The 27,910-nt window shown below is 38.0% G+C and overlaps 1 protein-coding gene across 1 annotated transcript in view; it reads right to left on the bottom strand.

The window, feature by feature from the left end:
- Positions 1 to 27,910, bottom strand: part of NAA25 (N-alpha-acetyltransferase 25, NatB auxiliary subunit) — a 108,199-nt gene that overhangs the window by 56,350 nt on the left and 23,939 nt on the right. Inside the window, exons 9-16 of the mRNA XM_053701702.1 lie at positions 25,396 to 25,485; positions 25,110 to 25,279; positions 24,231 to 24,343; positions 23,902 to 24,109; positions 23,592 to 23,678; positions 23,325 to 23,505; positions 11,260 to 11,359; positions 4,315 to 4,466 (exon numbers count right to left, since the gene is read on the bottom strand). Coding sequence (XP_053557677.1) covers positions 4,315 to 4,466; positions 11,260 to 11,359; positions 23,325 to 23,505; positions 23,592 to 23,678; positions 23,902 to 24,109; positions 24,231 to 24,343; positions 25,110 to 25,279; positions 25,396 to 25,485 — 1,101 coding nt within the window. The remainder of the gene's footprint in view (positions 1 to 4,314; positions 4,467 to 11,259; positions 11,360 to 23,324; positions 23,506 to 23,591; positions 23,679 to 23,901; positions 24,110 to 24,230; positions 24,344 to 25,109; positions 25,280 to 25,395; positions 25,486 to 27,910) is intronic.

The following is a 27,910-nucleotide window of genomic DNA, read 5'->3' as shown; positions in this document are numbered from 1 at the left end:
TTCAACTTTCTGGTTGGAAGCTTTAGCACAACAAGTAACAGATCATAATACTCATAGCATTGTTAATCTTCTTCAACATGCTAATAACTTTATTTGTGATGCCATCTTTGATATCATTAGGGTTGATGTCAGGTATATGTCTTTAGCTATTTTAGCTAGAAGAGCTTTATGGCTTAAAACTTGGAATGCTGATATGTCTTCTAAGTCAACTTTGCTTTCCCTTTCTTTCCAGGGTAATAAATTGTTTGGTTCACAGGTGGATTCTATTATTTCAACTGTTACTGGGGGGAAAGGAACTTTTTTACCTCAGGATAAAAAATCTAAAGGTAAATTTAAGTCTGCTAATCGTTTTCGTTCCTTTCGTCACAATAAGGAACAAAAACCTGATCCTTCCCCTACAGGAGCGGTATCAGTTTGGAAACCATCTCCAGTCTGGAATAAATCCAAGCCTTTTAGAAAGCCAAAGCCAGCTCCCAAGTCCACATGAAGGTGCGGCCCTCATTCCAGCCCAGCTGGTAGGGGGCAGATTACGATTTTTCAAAGAAATTTGGATCAATTCGATTCACAATCTTTGGATTCAGAATATTGTTTCACAAGGGTACAGAATAGGCTTCAAGATAAGGCCTCCTGCAAGAAGATTTTTTCTTTCCCGTGTCCCAATAAATCCAGTGAAGGCTCAAGCATTTCTGAAATGTGTTTCAGATCTAGAGTTGGCTGGAGTAATTGTGCCAGTTCCAGTTTTGGAATAGGGGCTGGGGTTTTACTCAAATCTCTTCATTGTACCAAAGAAGGAGAATTCCTTCAGACCAGTTCTGGATTTAAAAATATTGAATCGTTATGTAAGGATACCAACATTCAAAATGGTAACTATAAGGACTATTCTGCCTTTTGTTCAGCAAGGGCATTATATGTCCACAATAGATTTACAAGATGCATATCTGCATATTCCGATTCATCCAGATCACTATCAGTTTCTGAGATTCTCTTTTCTAGACAAGCATTACCAGTTTGTGGCTCTGCCGTTTGGCCTAGCAACAGTTCCAAGGATTTCTACAAAGGTGCTCGGTGCCCTTCTATCTGTAATCAGAGAACAGGGAATTGTGGTATTTCCTTATTTGGACGATATCTTGGTACTTGCTCAGTCTTCACATTTAGCAGAATCTCATACGAATCGACTTGTATCGTTTCTTCAAGAACATGGTTGGAGGATCAATTTACCAAAGAGTTTGTGGATTCCTCAGACAAGGGTAACCTTTTTAGGTTTCCAGATAGATTCAGTGTCCATGACTCTGTCGCTGACGGACAAGAGACGTCTGAAATTGGTTTCAGCTTGTAGAAACCTTCAGTCTCAATCATTCCCTTCGGTAGCCTTATGCATGGAAATTCTAGGTCTTATGACTGCTGCATCGGACGCGATCCCCTTTGCTCATTTTCACATGCGACCTCTTCAGCTCTGTATGCTGAACCAGTGGTGCAGGGATTATACAAAGATATCACAATTAATATCTTTAAAACCGATTGTACGACACTCTCTGACGTGGTGGACAGATCACCATCGTTTAGTTCAGGGGGCTTCTTTTGTTCTTCCGACCTGGACTGTGATCTCAACAGATGAAAGTCTGACAGGTTGGGGAGCTGTATGGGGGTCTCTGACAGCACAAGGGGTTTGGGAATCTCAGGAGGCGAGATTACCAATCAACATTTTGGAACTCCGTGCGATTTTCAGAGCTCTTCAGTCGTGGCCTCTTCTAAAGAGAGAGTCGTTCATTTGTTTTCAGACGGACAATGTCACAACCGTGGCATATGTCAATCATCAAGGAGGGACTCACAGTCCTCTGGCTATGAAAGAAGTATCTCGAATACTTGTATGGGCGGAATACAGCTCCTGTCTAATTTCTGTGGTTCATATCCCAGGTATAGACAATTGGGAAGCGGATTATCTCAGTCGCCAAACATTACATCCGGGCGAATGGTCTCTTCACCCAGAGGTATTTCTTCAGATTGTTCAAATGTGGGGACTTCCAGAAATAGATCTGATGGCTTCTAATCTAAACAAGAAGCTTCCCAGGTATCTGTCCAGATCCAGGGATCCTCAGGCGGAAGCAGTGGATGCATTGTCACTTCCTTGGAAGTATCATCCTGCCTATATCTTTCCGCCTCTAGTTCTTCTTCCAAGAGTGATTTCCAAGATTCTAAAGGAGCGTTCGTTTGTTCTGCTGGTGGCTCCAGCATGGCCTCAAAGGTTTTGGTATGCGGATCTTGTCCGGATCGCTACTTGCCAACCGTGGACTCTTCCGTTAAGACCAGACCTTCTATCGCAAGGTCCTTTTTTCCATCAGGATCTCAAATCCTTAAATTTGAAGGTATGGAGATTGAACGCTTGATTCTCAGTCATAGAGGTTTCTCTGACTCCGTAATTAATACTATGTTACAGGCTCGTAAATCTGTATCTAGGAAGATATATTATCGAGTCTGGAAGGCTTACATTTCTTGGTGTTCTTCTCATCATTTTTCTTGGCATTCTTTTAGAATTCCTAGAATTTTACAGTTTCTTCAGGATGGTTTGGATAAAGGTTTGTCTGCAAGTTCCTTGATAGGACAAATCTCTGCTCTTTCTGTTCTTTTTCACAGAAAGATTGCTAATCTTCCTGATATTCATTGTTTTGTACAGGCTTTCGTATAAAACCTGTCATTAAGTCAATTTCTCCTCCTTGGAGTTTGAATTTGGTTCTGGGGGCTCTTCAAGCTCCTCCGTTTGAACCTATGCATTCGCTGGATATTAAATTACTTTCTTGGAAAGTTTTGTTTCTTTTGGCCATCTCTTCTGCTAGAAGAGTTCCTGAATTATCTGCTCTTTCTTGTGAGTCTCCTTTTCTGATTTTTCATCAGGATAAGGCGGTGTTGCGAACTTCTTTTAAATTTTTACCTAAGGTTGTGAATTCTAACAACATTAGTAGAGAAATTGTGGTTCCTTCATTGTGTCCTAATCCTAAGAACTCTAAGGAAAGATTGTTGCATTCTTTGGATGTAGTTAGAGCTTTGAAATATTATGTTGAAGCTACTAAAGATTTCCGAAAGACTTCTAGTCTATTTGTTATCTTTTCTGGTTCTAGGAAAGGTCAGAAGGCTTCTGCCATTTCTTTGGCATCTTGGTTAAAGTATTTGATTCATCATGCTTATGTTGAGTCAGGTAGAACTCCGCCTCAAAGGATTACAGCTCATTCGACTAGGTCAGTCTCTACTTCCTGGGCATTTAGGAATGAAGCTTCGGTTGATCATATTTGCAAAGCAGCAACTTGGTCTTCTTTGCACACTTTTACTAAATTCTACCATTTTGATGTGTTTTCTTCTTCTGAAGCAGTCTTTGGTAGAAAAGTACTTCAGGCAGCTGTTTCAGTTTGATTCTTCTGCTTATAATTTCAGTTTTTTTCATTATAAGATTTAAACTTTGTTTTGGGGTGTGGATTATTTTTCAGCGGAATTGGCTGTCTTTATTTTATCCCTCCCTCTCTAGTGACTCTTGCATGGAAGATCCACATCTTGGGTATTCATTATCCCATACGTCACTAGCTCATGGACTCTTGCTAATTACATGAAAGAAAGCATAATTTATGTAAGAACTTACCTGATAAATTCATTTCTTTCATATTAGCAAGAGTCCATGAGGCCCACCCTTTTTGAGGTGGTTATGATTTTTTTGTATAAAGCACAATTATTCAAATTCCTTATTTTTTATGCTTTCACTCTTTTTTCTTATCACCCCACTTCTTGGCTATTCGTTAAACTGATTTGTGGGTGTGGTGAGGGGTGTATTTATAGGCATTTTGAGGTTTGGGAAACTTTGCCCCTCCTGGTAGGAATGTATATCTCATACGTCACTAGCTCATGGACTCTTGCTAATATGAAAGAAATGAATTTATCAGGTAAGTTCTTACATAAATTATGTTTTTCACAGAAAAAAATTCTTAATATTTAAACCATATTTTTTTTAAGCTACAATCGTCATTGTGGACAAAAATTTGCTATTTAAAACAACACATTCCTAAAATTTGAGAATTGTGTTTGTTGTTTTCTGTAATGCCCCTTTTTAGATCTGCTTCTACCCGGCCAGCTATACACCATAAGTTTGTGTACATTGTTTTATTAGCATAACCATTACTTTTAAACCAGCAAAAATAGATTAGATTTTATTTATACTTCTAGAAATATGTTGAATATGTTGATTTGAAGCATTTTCTTGTTATAAGCAACAATTTTTTTGTATAAATTGTGACATATTATGCATGGGACAAAATTAAACATAATCCTACTTACAGATCAGCTTCAAGTAAGAGATCAAGCAACATTCGTTCAGTGCGAACTTGTGCGAAATGAAGGGAGTTGTTTAACCGGTTTCTAAAAGCAATGAACTCTGGTATTTTCTCAAAAGCTCCATACTTGTAAGCTTGTATAATATATTCTGAGGTCTGAGAAAAACAAAGAAAAAAAAAAAGCATACAAAATACTAAATTAAGAAAGTTATTTGAATAACAACATTTTGTCTTAAAGGGACAGTCTAGTCCAAAATAAACTTTCATGATTCAGATAGAGAATGTAATTTTAAACAATTTTCCAATTTACTTTAATCACCAATTTTGCTTTATTCTCTTGGTATTCTTAGTTAAAAGCTAAACCTAGGAGGTTCATATGCCAATTTCTAAGCCCTTGAAGGCTGCCTCTTCTCTCAGGGCATTTTGACAGTTTTTCACCGCTAGAGGGTGTTAGTTCACATTTGTCATATAGATAACACTGGGCTCACGCACGTGGAGTTCCAGTGAGCAAGCTCTGATTGGCTAAAATGGATGTCTGTCAAAAGAACTTAAATAAGGGGGCAGTTTGCAGAGGCTTAGATACAAGGTAATGACAGAGGTAAAAAGTGTATTTATATAACTGTTAGTAATGCAAAATTAGGGAATGTGTAATAAAGGGATTATCTATATTTTTAAACAATAAAAATTCTGGTGTAGACTGTCCCTTTAACACATTTAGAGGTGTAAGAACTGCATTGCAGTACTTAAAATACTACAAAAAAACAAAAAAAAAAACAAGCACACGACTTGAGTAATTTCACCTACTTCAGCAAGAGAATTTAAAAAGGGACAGTCTAGTCAAAAATAAACTTTACAAAAACACTTAAAAGCGCTAACTACAATAAAGGAAAAGAAAAAATTATGACAAAAATTTGAGTCTAAAGTAAAACATTTTATTTTATAAAACAGCAGAATATAAAAGTTTGTTACAGAAAGCGCACTAGGGCGTAATTCACATCAAACAATTTAAGGTGTCTTAACTGTCTTACAGCTTTAGGCAGAATGTTGATACAACCTGAATGCAATATAGAATCTTGTAACCATTTAGTGAAGGGGCGTGACCCAGAAACGCGTTGTATTAGCAGTGAGCTACGGTTTGACGCTATTATTTAGCTTTTATTCTATTTTAACTGTGTTGATTGTAAACAGCTTTTAACTGAAGTTATATTTAAATTCTCTCTGGGATTGAATACTGCCATACACTCGAACTATATGGTTACAAGATCCTATATTGCATTCAGTTTGTATCAACATTCTGCCTAAAGCTGTAAGACAGATAAGACACCTTAAATTGTTTGGTGTGAATTAGGCCCTAGTGCGTTTTCTGCAACAAACCTATATTCTGTTTTATAAAATAAAATGGTTTTACTTAAGACTCAAATTTTTATGCCATATTAATTTTTTATTTTCCTTGATTCTAATTAGCGCCAAGTGTTTTTGTAATTTTGTCATTTGTCTTTATAACAGCTGCTTATCACAAATTACCAACAACAATGCTTATACCAAAATACCAACACGTATATATTTGTATCTTATAACGAGTGGCGCTCTCATATATTCACACAAAATTAAACTTTCATGATTCAGATAGGGCATGTGATTTTAAACAACTTTCCAATTTACTTTTCGCATCAAATTTGCTTTGTTCTCTTGGTATTCTTAGTTGAAAGCTAAACTTAGGTAGGCTCCTATGCAAATGTCTAAAACATAGAAACATAGAATTTGATGGTAGATAAGAACCAAAAAGGCCCATCAAGTCTACCCATATTACATATTACTTTTTTTCCTAGGATAGCCTTATGTATATCCCATGCATTTTTTTTTATTTTTAAATCAAAGTTTTTTATTAAGGTATTTGGCAATACATAACATCGTATAAATCAGCACAGTAACATAAGCTGCTTATGCAGTAGAAAAGAAAAAAAAGAAGAGCTACAAAACAATAACCCCCTCGTAACTAATATGTCTAATTACATGTATAATACTGCAGAGGGTTGTAATATGACAAGCCCAAAATTCAATTATGTCTTACATATTATCTATTCCAACTATTTTCATGATACCATAGATTTTCTTTTATATTTTGAGATAACTGTGGTACCTCTTTATTTAGTTAAGCTGTCCCCTAGAATGATATTTACAATTAAAATATTTAGTATAATACCATATAATGAGAGAGGAGAGGTACATTTTTAAAACAAGAAGAAGGCTATAATGTAATATAATGTAACACCTCCCAACCTAAACCGGGTCACTTTTGTACCCTGTTAATAAAACCTTAAACTGGGGAGGGTCTCAACTAATATACATGGTCTCTCTTGGACCCAAACAATGTTTGTATAATTATTAAGATTAACTAATGATGCTACATAAAAATAATGAATCATTTCTTTTCAAATATGTGAGGAGGAACTACTAAAATACACAGATGACGTTGGGAGTTTTACTCCGTTTCTATATGCCTAGGTGGTAACCTATTTGGTAAATTTAAAATGACCATACCTTGTACAGGAATAATTGGGAACAGGCCAGCTCCAACTAGGGTAAAATACAAGTAAGCAGAACTAATAAACCCTGTGGCAGGATATCATACAAAGTGGGGGTTAGTCTATTATATATCACCAGAGACCAGTAACTGCAGTCTGTCTCTGTGACCCCCATGATCAATAATAACACCCCTTCAGCATACTAGGTAAGATCTGCATGTCACATTAATGCCAATCCAAACCTCATTTCTAGCGTCACTCATTGCTTGCACCATGTTAACACTAACTATTTGTGGCACATCACCATATGAGAGTTTATTAGAGAGCTGTCATATACACAAAATTATTTTAGGCACCCTATATCAAATATGCAGTATATAGTAGGCAAACCTGAAATATTATTATATAAGATGCAATAGTGTCCCCGCAACTCTTTCTAATCTGATTGACACTGACTCTGTGTCTGGCTAATTATACATCTTTAGCTATATATATATTCCAAATAGAACGACTATAGAGGCTTAGTATACTTGATATAGGAGCTGTGTAGTTCTTAGATCCTAGAGGCAGACTACCTACTTCCATAGGCCATGAAATGCAACCTGGTTCAGCACTTACACATAAAAGTACATGTTCTGTAGCGAAGGAAAATCTATAAACATTATTAAAGGCGAACCCAGTCCCATACACGATATTGCCCCTTGCTTGCAGCTTGTAAACACTAAATATAAGATTACATATAGGATAGCAAGTGACTCAGCTATTTGTATAGTTAAAGGGACCAATATTAAAAATTACCCAGTACTTACATACGACAATTGCCATACATAGAGTTGTGTGAAGGGAATAAAAAGTAATATGACTATGTATGAAGCTAAAGGGAACTATATATCTGAAAGCATAAATCACATTATAGTATCCACAAGTCCCAAATATCTAGAAGCCTGATGCAGGAATGGGAGAGCATGGCCTCAGCTGCACAACGTCCAGCGTTATCCAACACCCACTCTGATGTAGCAACTAAGGGGTAAATAGAGCAACGATCGGAGCATTGTACACCCAGAGGTATAAGCACCGGCAAGTAACGTAGCTGACCAAAACCGCATCTGCTTTCTCAGCAGTATCCCCACACTATCGCTCCACTGCACACTGCTGGCCAATATTTTCAGCGCTTCGGAATGCCTAGTAATCACTGAAAGACTCCTTTCTTGCAAAGTGGTGACGTCCTCATTACCCCCGCAGGGACCGGCCGCATCCCCTCCCAGGGGAGCCGAGGATAGCAATGAGCAGTCTGTATGTACTTTCTTAGGCATGGGGCCTTTCAGAGCCTGAAGTTGAGGCGTTAGGCTAGTGCTGTGCAACACAGCATGTGGTGTCGTACTCAGGCGTGGGTCTGTAGATTTATCAGTCCATTCAGCTACCACGTTCACCAAAGTGTATCCTTGTGTCTTAGATGGTAAACTCACAGCTCGTGACGCTTGACAAATAGCTCTCAGATCCATAAACCTACAATCTATTAGTCAGTCTAAAGCTTCTAGTTTAGTTAGTATTGTAACACGGAAGTCCTCCATATTGACAACTTTATGTATTGTTCTGGTTAATATAGCAAATATTAGCAGATGAATACTGCTCTACTCGAGTAATTTGTGTACCCGAGGGGGGGGGTGATGTTTGCGTGTCATGGAGACACGGCCTACCTTCCAGGTCCTTTCCGTATGAACCCAGCATAAGATATCCTGTATATTAAATTATCTATCAGCTCCTTTTCTACTCCAGTGTGAACCTGTTAATTTCCAATGTAAAAAGTCAAATTTGAAAGGAGAAATTCAATATATATTCAGATGAACTTGAGGAGCTCCATGAAATTGCTGCTGATCATGGCCACCATCCAGCCACGCCCCCATCCCAGGCATTTTTTTATTATTTTACAGTCTTTGTGTTTACCACCTCAGATGGAAGTTTATTCCATGAATCCACCTGTAGAAATTCCATGAATTTCTGTTAAAAAAAAAAAAAATGCTTCCTCAAATTTCTCCTGAATCTGCTACCCTCTAACTTTAGATTGTGACCCCTTGTTTTGGCATTTATTTATTTTTGGAAAATGCTTTCAGCTTCTACTTTGTTAAGTTCCTTCATATATTTGAAGGTTTCTATTATGTCACCTCTTTCCCTTCTATCCTCTAAACTATACATATTTAGATCATAGAGTCTTTCTTTGTACGTTTTATATTTTAGACCATGTACCATTTTAGTAGCCCTCTTTTGGACAGCTTCTAGTTTATTTATATCTTTCTGAAGATATGGTCTCCAGAACTGTACACAGTATTCCAGATTTGGCCTAACTAATGATCTGTAAAGTGGCATAAGAACTTTGCTATTTCTGCTACTAATACCTCTCCCAATGCAACCAAGTATTCGACTGGCCTTACTGGCTGCACTACTGCATTGTGTACCAAATTTTAAATCATCTGAAATAATAATTCCCAAGTACCTTTCTTCTTTAGTTACAGTTAGTAATGTACCATTGAGACTACAATTGGCCTTTGGGTTTTTGGATCCTATTTGCATAATTTTGCTCTTGGTAATATTCAATTTCAGATCCCATTTATTTGACCAGTCCTCTAGTTTTTTTTTTGTTTTTTTTTTTAATATCACTGTTCATTTGATCAACCCCTCCTGGAACATCAACTCCATTACAAATGTTTGTATCATCAGCAAACAAGCAAACCTTCCCCTTAAGCCAACTTCCAATATCACTTATGAACATGTTATACAAAACAGGCCCAAGAACTGACCCTTGGGGAATACCTCTAGTAACTGACACCTCTTTTGAATGTACTCCATTTATGGAAACCATCTGTCGTCTATCTTTAAGCCAGCATTCTACCCACTTAACTTATTTACTTATTTTTGATAAAGCCCTTGAAACCTCTTCCTCTGTAAAAAGAAAAGCACTACTCACATTATCATTTACAGTAACATCCTTTAAAGGGACATTAAACCCAATTTTTTTCTTTCACGATTCAGATAGAGAATACCATTTTAAACCACTAATTTTAAACAATTTTCAAATTTACATCTATCACCAATTTTGCTTTGTTCTTTTGGTATTCTTAGTTGAAAGCTAAACCTAGGAGGTTCATATGCTAATTTCTAAGCCCTTGAAGGCCGCATCTCATCTCAGGGCATTTTGACAGCTTTTCACCACTAGAGGGTGTTAGTTCATGTGTTTCATATAGATAACACTGTGCTAACGCATGTGGCGTTTCTAGGAGCCAGCACTGATTGGCTAAAATACAAGTCTGACTAAAGAACCGATGCTTAGATACAAGATAATCACAGAGGTAAAAGAAAAGTGTATTAATATAACTGTGTTGGTTACGCAAAACTGAGGAATGGGTAATAAAGGGATTATCTATCTTTTAAAAAAGATATTCTGGTGTAGACTGTCCCTTTAAGCTCTTAAGCCTCTTATCTGAATGCATTTGACAGTTTTTCACAGCAAGAGGGCATTAGATCATGTAAGCCATATAGATAACATTGTGCTCACGCCCGTGGAGTTACTTATGAGGGGGCACTGATTGGCTAAAATGCAAGTCTGTCAAAAGAAGTGAAATAATGGGGCAGTCTGCAGAGGCTTAGATACAAGGTAATCACAGAGGTAAAAAGTGTATTAATATAATGGTGTTGGTTATGCAAAACTTGGAAATGGGTAAGAAAGGTTTTATCTATATTTTAACCAATACAAATTCTGATGTAGACTATCCCTTTAAGTCTTGCTGATGCAATGCACACCACTGGCAGCTCTCTGATGGTGTTTGAATCATCAATAGTATATTGCAAAAATGCTTCCATTTAAAAAATTAGAATGCATCCATGTACATTTCAATTTTGACCTTTCTATCCCAATAACAAACACCAAAAAAAGTCTTAAAGGGATAGGAAAGTCAAACTAAACCATCATGATTCAGATAGAGCATGTAATTTTAAGACACTTTTAAATTTACTGCTGTTTTCAAATAAGCTCAATTCTATTGGTATCCCTTGTTGAAAAAGAATACACACACATATCCTACACTAGTGGGAGCTAGATACTGAGTGGTGCCTGCACACATTTGCATGCCCCTTTGGCATCAAGCTCGTGGGGCACACAACGATTGGAGGAAGCCAGATTTGCCATTGCTCTGCTAAATACAGTAGGAGATGCAGGCGGAGGATCGGCGGTATGTTTACCAAAACGCAATAGTAAATATTTTAAAAAAGAAGCGTCATTGTAAAGTTTACTGAATCAAGGTGCCCGTGTTTTTAAGATTTTTAGATACTGGGCAGTAATTCATTTAACTTTACAATCATTTCAATATGGTCTCATCTATTCTACAAATTGCAGATATACATCATTTTGTTGAAACATACAACATACTCACATCTTTCTGGTTGGAGTGGAAAAACCTAAGAGCAGCATTGCAGGCTTGTGATGCTGCTGCATATTGACCCAAGGAACCTGCAAAACGCGTCAGCAGATAACTGGAAGAAAAAAAAAAAAAAAGATTTATTGACAATCATTTCTTCCTTATATGTTTTATAGTTTATTGCACATGGGCTAATGGCCCATGATCAAGGAGAATTATATCATGCAAAAGCAGACTAGTCCAAGATTGGTTTCTGAGACAACCCCGACCATGGGAAGGTTCTGGTCGTTTTCTTACCCATGAAAAGTTCTTATCTTGGCAGGAAACATCGGCTACTGACAAACTACTCTTGTGTTAAAGGGACATAAAACCAAAAACGTTTATTTTATGATTCAGATACAGCATACGATTTTAAACTTTCCAATTTAGTTTGGTTAAAAATGTGCTTCATTCTCTAGGTGTACTTTGCTAAATGAGCAGCAATACATTACTGGGAGCTAGTTGAACCCAATGGGCTCCACCATTTATCAAAGCTTTAATTAGAAATCCGCTTGTGTTCATGCGTCAAACTATGCATTTTCAAGCCCTCATATTTATAAAGCTATGTACCCTATTCAAAACATTGTCTTTTCCTTGGTGCTGGTTTCAATTACGATCTGGATTCGCAACAGACCGATTTATCCTATTTTCCACCCGTACAAAGCTAAATCCATTCAAGTTCTCAAAGTTACAATCTGCCCGTATAGCAAGTGTATTCTGCACCTTTCTTGCGAAAACCATACCCACAGTAGTCTGGGAGACTGTCTTAAAGGGATATTCCAGCCAAAATTGGAATCTACATTGACACATTTCAGTTTTGAATATAAGCATTTTTGTAATATTCATGCATTAGCAAAAATGCTGCTAATAAAAGCTATAACTGTTTCAAATGTGTTTTTAAGTATGCACCATCATTTTAAACACAGCACTTGCTCAGAGGGCCTAAGGTGCTTGTACCGTCTGGTAATGACTCAATTTGTTAATTGCTGACATGATACAAGCCCTATTGGTGCTCTGAGCAACTGCAGTATTTAAAATGTTAGTGCACTGAGAATATCTAGCTTTGCTTTACGTGCAGAGAAAAATATTTAAAAACACTAAGGCCTAGATTTGGAGTTCGGCGGTAAAAGGGCTGTTAACGCTCCGCAGGCTTTTTTCTGGCCGCACCATAAATTTAACTCTGGTATCGAGAGTTTAATCAAATGCTGCGTTAGGCTCCAAAAAAGGAGCGTAGAGCATTTTTACCGCAAATGCAACTCTCGATACCAGAGTTGCTTACGGACGCGGCCGGCCTCAAAAACGTGCTCGTGCACGATTCTCCCATAGGAAACAATGGGGCTGTTTGAGCTGAAAAAAAACCTAACACCTGCAAAAAAGCAGCGTTCAGCTCCTAACGCAGCCCCATTGTTTCCTATGGGGAAACACTTCCTACGCCTGCACCTAACACCCTAACATGTACCCCGAGTCTAAACACCCCTAACCTTACACTTATTAACCCCTAATCTGCCGCACCCGCTATCGCTGACCCCTGCATATTTTTTTTAACCCCTAATCTGCCGCTCCGTAAACCGCCGCAACCTACGTTATCCCTATGTACCCCTAATCTGCTGCCCTAACATAGCCGACCCCTATATTATATTTATTAACCCCTAATCTGCCCCCCTCAACGTCGCCGACACCTGCCTACACTTATTAACTCCTAATCTGCCGAGCGGACCTGAGCGCTACTATAATAAAGTTATTAACCCCTAATCCGCCTCACTAACCCTATCATAAATAGTATTAACCCCTAATCTGCCCTCCCTAACATCGCCGACACCTACCTTCAATTATTAACCCCTAATCTTCCGAACGGAGCTCACCGCTATTCTAATAAATGGATTAACCCCTAAAGCTAAGTCTAACCCTAACACTAACACCCCCCTAAGTTAAATATAATTTTTATCTAACGAAATAAATTAACTCTTATTAAATAAATGATTCCTATTTAAAGCTAAATACTTACCTGTAAAATAAATCCTAATATAGCTACAATATAAATTATAATTATATTATAGCTATTTTAGGATTAATATTTATTTTACAGGCAACTTGGTAATTATTTTAACCAGGTACAATAGCTATTAAATAGTTAAGAACTATTTAATAGTTACCTAGTTAAAATAATAACAAATTTACCTGTAAAATAAATCCTAACCTAAGATATAATTAAACCTAACACTACCCTATAAATAAAATAATTAAATAAACTACCTACAATTAACCTAACACTACACTATCAATAAATTAATTAAACACAATTCCTACAAATAAATACAATTAAATAAACTAGCTAAAGTACAAAAAATAAAAAAGAACTAAGTTACAGAAAATAAAAAAATATTTACAAACATAAGAAAAATATTACAACAATTTTAAACTAATTACACCTACTCTAAGCCCCCTAATAAAATAACAAAGCCCCCCAAAATAAAAAATTCCCTACCCTATTCTAAATTAAAAAAGTTACAAGCTCTTTTACCTTACCAGCCCTGAACAGGGCCCTTTGCGGGGCATGCCCCAAGAAGTTCAGCTCTTTTGCCTGTAAAAAAAAACATACAATACCCCTCCCCCAACATTACAACCCACCACCCACATACCCCTAATCTAACCCAAACCATCCTTAAATAAACCTAACACTAATCCCCTGAAGATCTTCCTACCTTGTCTTCACCATCCAGGTATCACCGATCCGTCCTGGCTCCAAGATCTTCATCCAACCCAAGCGGGGGTTGGCGATCCATAATCCGGTGCTGAAGAGGTCCAGAAGAGGCTCCAAAGTCTTCCTCCTATCCGGCAAGAAGAGGACATCCGGACCGGCAAACATCTTCTCCAAGCGGCATCTTCGATCTTCTTCCATCCGGAGCGAAGCGGCAGGATCCTGAAGACCTCCAGCGCGGAACATCCATCCGGACCGACGACTGAACGACGAATGACTGTTCCTTTAAGGGACGTCATCCAAGATGGCGTCCCTCGAATTCCGATTGGCTGATAGGATTCTATCAGCCAATCGGAATTAAGGTAGGAATTTTCTGATTGGCTGATGGAATCAGCCAATCAGAATCAAGTTCAATCCGATTGGCTGATCCAATCAGCCAATCAGATTGAGCTCGCATTCTATTGGCTGTTCCGATCAGCCAATAGAATGCAAGCTCAATCTGATTGGCTGATTGGATCGGCCAATCGGATTGAACTAGATTCTGATTGGCTGATTCCATCAGCCAATCAGAAAATTCCTACCTTAATTCCGATTGGCTGATAGAATCCTATCAGCCAATCGGAATTCGAGGGACGCCATCTTGGATGACGTCCCTTAAAGGAACAGTCATTCGTCGTTCAGTCGTCGGTCCGGATGGATGTTCCGCGCTGGAGGTCTTCAGGATCCTGCCGCTTCGCTCCGGATGGAAGAAGATCGAAGATGCCGCTTGGAGAAGATGTTTGCCGGTCCGGATGTCCTCTTCTTGCCGGATAGGAGGAAGACTTTGGAGCCTCTTCTGGACCTCTTCAGCACCGGATGATGGATCGCCAACCCCCGCTTGGGTTGGATGAAGATCTTGGAGCCAGGACGGATCGGTGATACCTGGATGGTGAAGACAAGGTAGGAAGATCTTTAGGGGATTAGTGTTAGGTTTATTTAAGGGGGGTTTGGGTTAGATTAGGGGTATGTGGGTGGTGGGTTGTAATGTTGGGGGGGGGTATGGTATGTTTTTTTTTTACAGGCAAAAGAGCTGAAATCCTTGGGGCATGCCCCGCAAAGGGCCCTGTTCAGGGCTGGTAAGGTAAAAGAGCTTGTAACTTTTTTAATTTAGAATAGGGTAGGGAATTTTTTATTTTGGGGGGCTTTGTTATTTTATTAGGGGGCTTAGAGTAGGTGTAATTAGTTTAAAATTGTTGTAATATTTTTCTTATGTTTGTAAATATTTTTTTATTTTCTGTAACTTAGTTCTTTTTTATTTTTTGTACTTTAGCTAGTTTATTTAATTGTATTTTTTTTTAGCAATTGTGTTTAATTAATTTATTGATAGTGTAGTGTTAGGTTAATTGTAGGTAGTTTATTTAATTATTTTATTTATAGGGTAGTGTTAGGTTTAATTATATCTTAGGTTAGGATTTATTTTACAGGTAAATTTGTTATTATTTTAACTAGGTAACTATTAAATAGTTCTTAACTATTTAATAGCTATTGTACCTGGTTAAAATAATTACAAAGTTGCCTGTAAAATAAATATTAATCCTAAAATAGCTATAATATAATTATAATTTATATTGTAGCTATATTAGGATTTATTTTACAGGTAAGTATTTAGCTTTAAATAGGAATCATTTATTTAATAAGAGTTAATTTATTTCGTTAGATGTAAATTATATTTAACTTAGGGGGGTGTTAGTGTTAGGGTTAGACTTAGCTTTAGGGGTTAATCCATTTATTAGAATAGCGGTGAGCTCCGATCGGAAGATTAGGGGTTAATAATTGAAGGTAGGTGTCGGCGATGTTAGGGAGGGCAGATTAGGGGTTAATACTATTTATGATAGGGTTAGTGAGGCGGATTAGGGGTTAATAACTTTATTATAGTAGCGCTCAGGTCCGCTCGGCAGATTAGGAGTTAATAAGTGTAGGCAGGTGTCGGCGACGTTGTGGGGGGCAGATTAGGGGTTAATAAATATAATATAGGGGTCGGCGGTGTTAGGGGTAGCAGATTAGGGGTACATAGGGATAACGTAGGTGGCGGCGCTTTGCGGTCGGAAGATTAGGGGTTAATTATTTTAGGTAGCTGGCGGCGATGTTGTGGGGGGCAGGTTAGGGGTTAATAAATATAATACAGGGGTCGGCGGGGTTAGGGGCAGCAGATTAGGGGTACATAAATATAACGTAGGTGGCGGTCGGCAGATTAGGGGTTAAAAATTTAAATCGAGTGTCGGCGATGTGGGGGGGCCTCGGTTTAGGGGTACATAGGTAGTTTATGGGTGTTAGTGTACTTTAGGGTACAGTAGTTAAGAGCTTTATGAACCGGCGTTAGCCAGAAAGCTCTTAACTCCTGCTATTTTCAGGCGGCTGGAATCTTGTCGTTAGAGCTCTAACGCTCACTTCAGAAACGACTCTAAATACCAGCGTTAGAAAGATCCCATTGAAAAGATAGGCTATGCAAATGGCGTAGGGGGATCTGCGGTATGGAAAAGTCGCGGCTGAAAAGTGAGCGTTAGACCCTTTAATCACTGACTCCAAATACCAGCGGGCGGCCAAAACCAGCGTTAGGAGCCTCTAACGCTGGTTTTGACGGCTACCGCCGAACTCCAAATCTAGGCCTAACAGCGGTAAATTTTTACTAGAAGCATTTTTGCCATTACACGTATCTTGCAAACATGTTTCTATTCAAAAATGTGTAATTCATCTATGTGCATTTCAGTTTTGACCATTTAGAGTCGTCCTAGATCAAAAAGTCACATAACTAATGTATGTGTATTCGGCACCAGTTTTCTTTCGATTACCATAGATAGCTATGTATATAAATGGGACCAGAAAAATAATTCACAAAACCTTTATACCTTTGAGAATGGAAGTATTTACAGTTGCAGCAATCTTACTACTACGAAGGCATCGTAAACAACATCTTGCTCTACAGAAGAGGCAAGAAGTTATTCGTCAGACAGTGCGCAAATATTTTTGCCCCGTTGTGGTCTGGAAACTCCTACAGACTGATTGCAGTGGTTCATACTGTCAAGTCAATCAATCATGATGATTGGACTATTTGAAGCCAGTCACCTTCAGAACAAGTGCTATTCCTGGTTCTCTTAAAGTGTTAGCTGTCCAGCATTTCATGGCAACTGGGTCTTTTCAATCTTTGTCCAGTGTTGTGGTCAGTACAAGTCAACCAACGTTCTCCAGGCACCTACAACGGTTTTAGATGCAATGCACACTATTTTTATTTTTTATTTTTTTTTAAAGTGTCATGTTTGTCTGCCAGAAACCGCAGCGTAATGGCAATTAGTAAAATTATAGTTCTTTCCTATGGCATGGAGAGTCTACGATTTCATTCCAATTACTAGTGGGAATTCAACTCCTGGTCAGCAGGAGGAGGCAAAGAGCACCCCAGCAGAGCTGTTAAGTGTCACTTCCTTTACCCATAATCCCCAGTCATTCTCTTTGCCTCTATCACGGGAGGATGTGCGAAGATGGTGTCTGAAGAGATGAATCCTTTTATGGGTAATTTTCCCTGCAAGCAAGGGTTTGGGCTATGCTATTCTGGTTTTCTTAAATTATTAGCTGTCCTGCATTTCATGGCAACCGGGTCTTTTCAATCTTTGTCCAGTGTTGTGGTCAGTACAAGTCAACCAAAGTTCTCCAGGCACCTACAACAGTTTTAGATGCAATGCACACTATTTTTTTTTAAGTGTCATGTTTGTCTGCCAGAAACTGCAGCGTAATGGCAATTAGTAAAATACATTTTATTTGGTATTGCTTGTGTCACAAATGTGTTAGGGGCAATAAACTGCACAGATATTGCATTGCACCTATCCACATCTAGATTGGCTTCTAATCTAGTTTATCAATCATCGTGTCTTATCGTCCATTGACGCCAATACATCAGACTCTATTTTTGATAAATCTTGAGGTCAGACTGTAATTCGAGGCACTCAAATTGATGTAAAGAGTTTCATACAGGTTCACTTCTACTTTTAATATCTTTAATAAATGGAGCCCAATGGGTGAACCAGTAGCAAGAAGCAAATATATGTGCAGCCACCGATCAATAGCTAGCTCCCAGTAGTGCATTGATGCTTCTGAACCTACCTAGCTATGCTTTCAACAAAGGATACCAAGAAAATGAAGCAAAATTAGTTAAACTGAAAAGTTTTAAAACTGCATGGTCTATCTCAAATTATAAAAGATTCATTTTTAGAAAAAGCTGTGTACACATAGCCAGCAGAAGAACTTACACTCCCAGTGGGGGTTAGGACAGATAAGTAATAAAATGTTAATTTTAAATTGTGCCAAGTATTGGGTTTTGATATACAGATAATATAAAGCATGGGTGTTTACAGAAAGTAATAAAATAAGGAGGAGATCTTATTTCCCTGCAAGCTCAAACAATTTGAAAGGATTGTGCTTCAAAAAGAACAAAGCCAGCTATTTCACACAAAAAATAAAAAAACAATTTCTCATACATTTTTATACCCTGCAGCTGGTATATAACAAGCTCATTGGAAACACATTAAGGGGAAAACAATTATACAGTAAAAGGCCCTGAAAAGTAAACAAATAAAGTGTTCTATATTAGTATTTTTTCATATCATGCATCATGCAATCTATAGAAGCTTAAAACCTTGCAAGATTTATCTGTAGTCTTGCAATACATTAACAGAGTGGGGTTACTGGAAAATGTTTTTCAATAGCTAAATTCCCCTCACCACTTGCCTTATTTGGAGGAACCCATCAGAACTTGTTACTGGATAGACAAAGCTAGCCATGGTCAATGTGTTAGCAAACGTTTTATAGTTTTGCAGCTTCTTATAACAACTAGTACAGCCAGTTAGGGACAGATATATGACTGGGTTTTAAACATTACAATATTTTTTTAAGTAAAAATAAATGTCAAAGTGAAACTTTCATGAAAGAGCATGCAATTTTAAACAACTTTCCAATTCACTTCCATTATCCAAATGTGCTGTCACATGATGCAGGGGGAAGGAGAATTTAAAAAAGGGACATGAAACATTTTTTTCTTACATGATTCAGATAGAGCTTGCGATTTTAAACAATTTTGCAATTTACTTCTATTTTCTAATCTGTTTTGTTCTCTGGGTATTATTTGTTGAAAAGGATACCTAGGTAGGCCCAGGAGCTGCTGATTGGTTCCTGCAATGCACATATATGCTTCATGCTATTGCCTCACCCAGTTTGAAAACTAGCTCCCTGTAGTGCATTGCTGCTTCCCCAACAAAGGATACTGAGAGAATGAAACTAATTAGATGATAGAAGTAAATACAAAAGTTGAATACAACTGTATTCTCTATCTGAATCATAAAATACATTTTTGGGGTTTCAAAACCTTTTAACTAACTTTGAAGTTTGTTAGAAGAAAAAAAAATATCTACTACTCATTTGAAATTCAAATGATTCTAACCAGAGCCTGAACAAAAGATTGAACATCTGGCAAGCCAGCCAGAAGTTTGTGCAAAAGGATAACGCAGAAATCTGACCCTTTAGAGTACTGACCGACAAACCCTTCTCCAGGCCATCCTGAAGAAAAGACAAAATCCGGGGAAATCCTCACCTGGCTCCAGGTAAATGGAATTAGAGAACTCTTTTCCAAATTCACCTTGCACCCATGGGAACGTAGAAAAGACAACAGCATCTTTGTATGAGATTGAGCTAGTTGAAAAGATGATGCCTGAACCAAGATGTCATCTAGATAAGGCGCTACAGCAATTCCCTGGGATATGATCACTGCCAATAGAGCCCCCAGAACCTTTGTGATATTCTGGGAGCCGTGGCCAGACCAAGCAGAAGTGCAACAAACTGGAAATGTTTGCCCAGAAAGGCAAACCTCAAAAACTGGTCATGTTCCCTGTGAATGGGAACATGAAGGTATGTGTCCTTCAGGTCTATGGTTGTCATAACCTGACCTTCCTGTACTAAAGGAAGAATGGAACAAATAGTTTCCATCTTGAAGGACGGAACCCTGAGGAATTTGTTGAGACACTTGAGATCTAGCATTGGATGAAAAGTTCCCTCCTTTTTGGGGACCACAAATGGATTTGAATAGAATCCTAGACCTTGTTCCCTTATAGGGACTGGTACAATAACTCCCAGGTAGGATAGGTCCTTTAAAGGACCAGTAAACACAGTAGATGTGCATAATCAACAAATGCAAGATAACAAGACAATACAATAGCATTTACTCTGAATTTCAAATAAGTAGTAGATTATTTTCTAACACATTTCAAAGTTATGTCTATTTCCACTCCCCCTGTACCATGTGATAGCAATCAGCCAATCACAAATGCATATACGTAGTCTGAGTTCTTGCACATGCTCAGTAGGAGCTGGTGACTCAAAAAAGTGTAAATATAAAAGAATGTGCACATTTTATTTAATGGAAGTATATTGTAAAGTTATTTAAAATTACATGCTGTATCTGAATCATTAAAATTTAATAAAACCTGAGTGTCCCTTTAAGCAATTTAAGACGGCCTCCTTCTTTACCTGGTTTGAGGATAGTCTTGACAGGAGAAATCTGCCCCTTGGAGGGCAAGACTTGAATCCCATTCTGTAACCCTGGGATACTATGTCCACAGCCCATGGATCTGGGACATTGTGTATCCAGGATTGCCGAAAAAGATAAAGCCTGCCCTCCACCTGAATCGGGGGCAGAACCTTCAGGCGGATTTAGAGTCAGCGGAAGGCTTCTTGTTCTGCTTTCCCTTATTCCAGGGCTGGCTAGATTTCCAAGTGAACCTGAAATGGTCTGGATTGGAAGAGGAAGACTTCTGTCCCTTAAAGTTGCGAAAGGAACGAAAATTAGAAGTCTGCCGACCCCTAGGTCTATTCTTCTTGTCATGAGGCAAGAAAGAACCCTTTCCACACAGAGTTTTACCCTTATAAAGGTAAAAGCCTAAAGCTTGGCCTTTGAAGAAACATCAGCCAACCAGGACTTTAACAACAGAGCCTTGCGTGCTAGTACAGTGAAGCTAGACATCTTAGCTCCCAGTCTAATTATCTGCATGTTGGCATCAGAGAAAAAGGTATTTGCCAACTTGAGAGTTTTGATCCTATCTTGGATCTCCTCTATTGTAGTTTCCTCTGTAATAAGATCAGACAAGGCATCGCACCAATAAGATGCTGCTCCCGCAACAGTGGCAATACTCGCTGCAGGTTGCCACTGTAATCCTTGATGATATACATCTTTTTTAAGTAAGCCTCTAGCTTCTTATCCATGGGATCCTTAAAAAAGCAACTATCCTCTATAGGAACGGTAGTTCTCTTAGCAAGAGTAGAAATAGCTCCTTCTACTTTAGGCACAGTGCGCCAAGATTCACCAATAGAGTCAGCAACAGGAAACATTTTTTTGAAAACAGGGAAGGGGAAAAAGGAACCCCTGGCTTATCCCATTCCTAAACTATAATTTCAGACATCTTCCTTGGAACAGGAAAAACCTCCTCAGAAGATGAAGAATCAAACTATCAAGTTCAGAGTCGTCTAAAGTAGCTAGGACCTCCTTCAGTAATAACCGGAGGTGTTCAAGCTTAAATCTAAAATTTACCTCTTCAGATTCTGAAGATTTTACTTCCAAAGTGTCAGAGTCTGAGATTTCATCTTCAGAAGCTACTGAAGTATGCTCCTCGTCAGACAAATGAGAAAGGCTGACCAGCACAGAATTAGAGGGGTCAGAAGCCTTACTAGCAAACAAATGTTTAGATTTCCTCTTACGTTTACCCAAAGTAGGTAAAGCAGACAAAGCTGTCGACACCGCAGAAGTCATCTGCGCTGCAAAATCCCCTGGCAAATAAACACCACCAGGATGTTGAGAGGACACGCAAGGCACTGTATGTGAAACTGATAAGGCTTGGGACGTTTGAGGAGAAAGCCGAGGCATATCCAGAAAAACAATATCCTGAGAGACATTATATATTTTAATTGGAACAAAATTGCATTAGTAGTACAATTGGGACTTCCAAGCAAAGTAAACATTTATCCATATTAAATAAAGAATCTTTTTCAGATTCCATTGCAGATATCAGTTCCCACAAAAATAAAATGTATAGTATATTCAGAACTAATAAATTAACTGAAAAAAACTTTGATCAAAAAAACAGCACCTGTCACTTTAACAAAAAAGACTCAGTGTGTCTGGGGCTCCTACCGTACCGGGAGTCGAATAACCCACTAGCAAGGAAACTCTCCAGATGAGAAGAGAGATTCACAAGTTCAGAAAGGCAATCCAATCATCAGAAAAGATAGCTGCATCAGTCAGGCTCAATGACTGACAAACTCCGCTCCTCATATACACGGAAGAGCGGAGAGTCACGTGAGCGGGCTGAGAGTAAAGAAGAAACTGCGCCACAAGTCACAGTTAAAAAGGCACGTATTACAAACGGCTCAATTGTAAATACCATATCGTAGCCGTAACAGCCTATATATTTTTCCGGACTCCAAATCAAAACAGATCTGCCCCTTGCCAGATGTATTTAACAAACGCTTAAAAGGACATCCAACACATTTTGTCAAATAAAATTAAGTCTTAAGCACACAGCTTAATATTAACCCTTTAGTCTCTCTACATGCCTAAAGTAAACATACAATGTGCCTGCAAATCTGCCCCAAAAAAGTATCTAAGACAACTTAGATAATCTATGTCCCAAATTAGATCCACTAGAGGTTTTACCTCTAAAATGTTATCCTTCCGAACCTAGAACAAAAATGCACTTACCTGTGGATCCCGCTGCAGGGCAGGTAACAGCTACTTAGGTGTGAACGGTACTCCATGCCAGGAACCTGTAGTAAAAGAAAGAACAGAGTAACCAACCCTGGCTTTCTACAAAGGGGTAGAAAAATGTTAGAAGTAAAGCAAATACTTCCTCGCCGCCTTCTAACTGCTAAAACCCACCACTACTTTTACTCAAAAGATTAACATGGACACAGCTAGACACCAATCCTTGCTTGCAGGAAAAGTACCCATAATTATTATCTTCAGACACCGACTTCGCACAACCTCCATTGACAGAGGCAAGAGAACGACTGGGGATTATGGGTAAGGGAAGTTACACTTAACAGCTTTGCTGGGGTGCTCTTTGCCTCCTCCAGCTGGCCAGGAGTTAAATATCCCACTAGTAATTGGAATGACGTTGTGGACTCTCCATGTCATAGGAAAGAAAGAACTTTGTCCCCCAAGAGCGCTGTCAATTTTAAAAGCATGAGAGAATGTGCGATTTGGTATTAATATGCGCACTTAGAGTCAAGCAGAATCATTGTACACTGTAAAATAAGAGGTTTTACAACTCACCCAATTGTGTCGTGTTGGATATGTTTAGCATCTAGGCTGGAATAAAGTTCCATGGCAGGTTCAAATGCTCCAAGCACACAGTAAATGCGAATAAGCAGCAGTTTAAACTGGGCATTAGATGTGCTATTACTTAATCCTTCTTCTAACAAAGTCAGACAATGCCATACAGCCCATTCCTCCCCTGAAGAATAAAAAAAGTTATAAAAGTAACAAATCAAAATGTATTTAGTGGAGAATAACTACAATATAATTGAATTATGCACTTGCCATTGTCCCACAAATCCAGAAGCATGTGAGCTCCTATAAGACAGTAGTAGTCAGAGAACTGCAATTCTGTTTTCAAGCAGGACTTTCCTGTAAGAAAAAAATAGTCAGATTATTCAGAGAGTGTCAATTTGGAACCGGTTTAGGTTATAATAATCAATTGCTTCTTTTAATAAAAAGCTGAAAGAAAATAATAATTTAAAACCGAACCAAAACACACACAAAAAAATAACAGATGTTAAAAAGTTCATAACAGAGAAGGACTGAGCCTCTCATATTTTACTACAAGCAAAAGATTATTTTAAGTTCTCACCAAACCGTAACCCATGTCTGTATCTCATAGTCATCTCCCGCACCGCGCTCTGCTTCTGGGACTTGTCCATCTTATGGTAAAGGCCAAGCAGCCTGGTCAGCTGCACCACACACAAATGCCTCTGCAGAGCCTTGATGTCAGCTGGCAGAGCAAATTCACTATCTTCTGGAGGAGTCAAAGGTAATGACCCAAGTAATCTGTTTATAAACTGAAGAACAAAGAATCTATCTGTAGTGATGGCAGACAATGCCACGGGTAATTTTAGTCATATTAGAAAGCATAACAGACCCCAGAACTAGGAGGGGACATCTACATTCTAAGAAACTTACACTGGTGTATTGGCTGGGAAAAAGGAGGTCCACAAAGACTTTAAGATCAGTGAAGCAGCATGGCTTATCACCAAATTTAATAAAGTACTGGAACATCAGATCTTCTGGTTCACCTGTAATCATTAGCAGACAGTCTCAGGAATAAAGTACACCAAGATTCAAACCATTATATGATAAAATACAGGGTGCAAAACACCTCATGTCTAAAGGGATAGTCAAAGTCAAAATAAACATTTAATGATTCAGACAAGAGCATACAATTTTTAGCAACTTTCCAATTTACTTATATTATCTAATTTGGTTAATTTTCTTGGTATCATTTGTTAGAAAGCATATCTAGGTAGGCACAGAAGCAGCAATGTACAGTTCGGAGCTAGCAGCCGATTGGTGGCTGCACATATATGCCTCATCATTGGCTGACCTAATGTGTTCAGCTTGCTCCCAGTAGTGCATTGCTGCTCTTTCAACAAAGGATACCAAGAAAAGTAAGCAAATTTGATAATAGAAGTAAATTTGTTTAAAATGTTAAAATGTACCAGAAAGAAAGAAAAATTGTCTCATGTCCCCCTTTAATCACTATCAATCTGCATCAATCACAAATCTCTCGTTAGAAATTCTCACTTGGTCAGAATATACAACACTGCCATGAAGTAGCTGTAGTTTAGCTCTTGCACCCATTACCAGTCTTGTCAGATTATTGCTACACTAACATAGTATTTCAGACAAAATCCACATTATATGAAAATAAAATTGGCACTAGGAAACAGCATGTCAAGAAAATACTCTACTCCTATGTACTAGGAATTTGACCTTATTTTCTTTATAATCAACCACTATATAGCAGCAGATACCAAGTCCCCTAAGGCTGCTCTCACTTACCCAGCTTGTGCTCATCATTACAACCTCGCTGTCTTAGTCGCTGAATTAGTTCTAGTTTGGCCAGATATGGCCCACGAAGCAGTCGAGAGCTTTTAGATGCACCAGTTACCTGCTCTTCAATAAATCTCACTGTCTGCTCTACAGTGTAGTCCAAGTCTCCCTCTAGGGACCTGAAAGGAAGGATATTCAAGAGTTAATTAAACAAATAGGAAAGCATTAGAGGCTTGTTCTGTATTTAAACACAAACAATTACACAAACCACTCCATATAACACTTTGTTACTTACATCTGCCCTTCTGCTGGTGAAGTCCAAGACTCATCAATAAGGTGAAATACTGAGTCAAAGTAGGAGAGATAAAACTGCCAATCATCTGAGCTACAGCAAAGGGAAATAAACAGTCAACAAGGTAAAGCAAACTAATAGCTCTACTTCAATTGCTGACATGAAGTTAAAGCAACAGCATCAAATTAACTTTAACCTTTAGAACTTGGCTGTACATCCTAAGGGCCGTTAGCACAATGTTCCATTCTAGATATCCAGATTCTTACATCTCTGTGTGTTTATTATTGAACATCTAGAAGATTCAGACCGATTGCCACTAAGGGCTAGATTTATCAAAGCCATTCTCCTGTAATATCGTCCAAAATAACGCATACAAACGGATCCTCATATTTATCAAAGCACTCTGCGCCTATAATTGCGCAAATCTAAAAGAAACTTCTTCGCACTCCACTTGCATTCGCCTAGGCGCACAGGCGCGCTCCAGAGTGCACCAATATACATTAGTAATAGGCGTAATTTAACAAATACGCCCAGTTGCTTATTCATCATTGCTTTGCGCCGATAATTCCGGCTGTAATTGCGTGTTGTATATTTCGCCATACAGACTGAGTCGAACACCATTTTAATACATGCTTTTACATCTTGTGATGCAGTACTTTACTGTTTTAACTAATTTTTCAAAAGTTCAGCGCAAAGAAGATAATGTTATTCCCAGTAATTTGCGCTTCCACAGGCGCATATGGTACCAAAAGTTTTATATATATGTATCAATATATTGATATATTTTATTTTTGTGTCAACATATGGCACAAACAGCACAGAAACATTATATAATATAAATATTAGCTAAATAGTTACCTAAAAAACGTTTGGCGGCGCAAGTATTTATAGGGATGTACTGTGACAAATAGGGAGTAAATGCTTTTTCCGACAGGCGCAATTTATCATTATTACGCCCCAGCTCGCCTGCACAAAGTTAAGTCTATTTTTTTAATAAATTTAGGCACACATGCGCCTCTCCGGAGGCGAGCTGGGGCACAGTTACAGGCGAAGAACATACAGAGTTCACCTAGCCTTTGATAAATCTAGCCCTAAGTGCCTTCCAAAAGCAGCTATATTAGCTTCAAAGGGCTTCAATTCTAAACCTAAAAATATTCACTAATTTCTATGTCTGGATATTTCAGTTATTCGGTTGGGAATCAAATGACAAGGTTTTCTCAGCCTACCAGAGTAAGCTGCTTTTTTAATTTTAGTAGACCCAATATACTGAAAAGAGTTTAGGACAAGGAGGGCAACAGTTTTTTTTTTGGAAATAGAACAGTGAGAGAATACCTGAAATGGGTCACATTACATATTTTAAATAATTGTAATTTGTTGTAGTACAAACTGATCTCACACAATTCAGTTATATCAAACAGCAGCACTCTCACGTGTCCAATTCAAAACCACAGAAAGTAAAGACTAAGATTTGGCAGATTGTGATTACAACCATTCTATTAACTGCAAATTTTACAAGGGTTTGAGCTGAATCTAAGTTGTACCCTGATTTAGGTGGAGTTAAATCCCTCTTATTTATTATTTAAATAAAATAAACTGAATATAATAACAAAATAAGAGTGTTTTAAAAATGATTTGAAGTATAAATGTGCTACCTACAGGCATATATTAAAGGGACATTAAACACTAAATACATGCTAGATAGAATGATGCATTCAAAGAAAAGATTAGTCCATGAGTAACACGTAGATGTATTTTTTAAAGTTTCATTAGTTGTTTAAAAAGTGACAAAATAAGTGTAAAGTTTTAGTGTCTATAAAACACTGGGAGCTGCCATGTTGTAACTTGTGTTACCTTCTCTGCTGTGGCCAATTAGGGACAGTTATAAAAAGGTCACTAGAGTGTGCAGCCAATGGTTGTGCTGGATTTAACAGTGTTCTGCACTTCCATTTCTAACAGGAACTGAAAAGCTCACAATTTCAGAATGGAATTACAGGCAAAGAGGACAAAATAAATAATGAAAGTATATTGCAGAGTTGTTTTATATATACACAATTTATAATTTTATATTACCATCTCAAAGTGTTTAATGTCCCTTTAAGTTACTCAACTGTTGACAACAACAAAAATGCTACAACTCTAGGGGGCGCTTTTAACTAATCACCTGGTTTGATTATGAGACTCAATTGTCTCCTGCACAAAGTGAAGTGATAAAGATAATATAGTAAAAATCAACAATCTATAAAAATTATAATAAATTAAAATACTATTAATAATTAAACAAAAAACAAAAACAAAAAATACACAAAACCTGAAACAAACAAACAAAGCCTGAGGAAACAGCCAGGAGAGCTGAGAAACGCGTTGCACTACTGTTTAATATACATAGGGTACATGTTGTGATATAATGAAATTTAAGGGGGCACTTATGAGAAGATAGAGATATTAGTGGTTAATAGTGTACCATATACAATATACAAATAACTATGTTAGGCATACATACAAATTTCAAGAAATCAAA

This window comes from Bombina bombina, chromosome 2 (assembly GCF_027579735.1).
Source record: "Bombina bombina isolate aBomBom1 chromosome 2, aBomBom1.pri, whole genome shotgun sequence".
Classification (NCBI taxonomy): Eukaryota; Metazoa; Chordata; class Amphibia; order Anura; family Bombinatoridae; genus Bombina; species Bombina bombina.
Note: the sequence above shows the minus strand (reverse complement) of the source record. Positions and strands in the feature narration are given on the sequence as shown.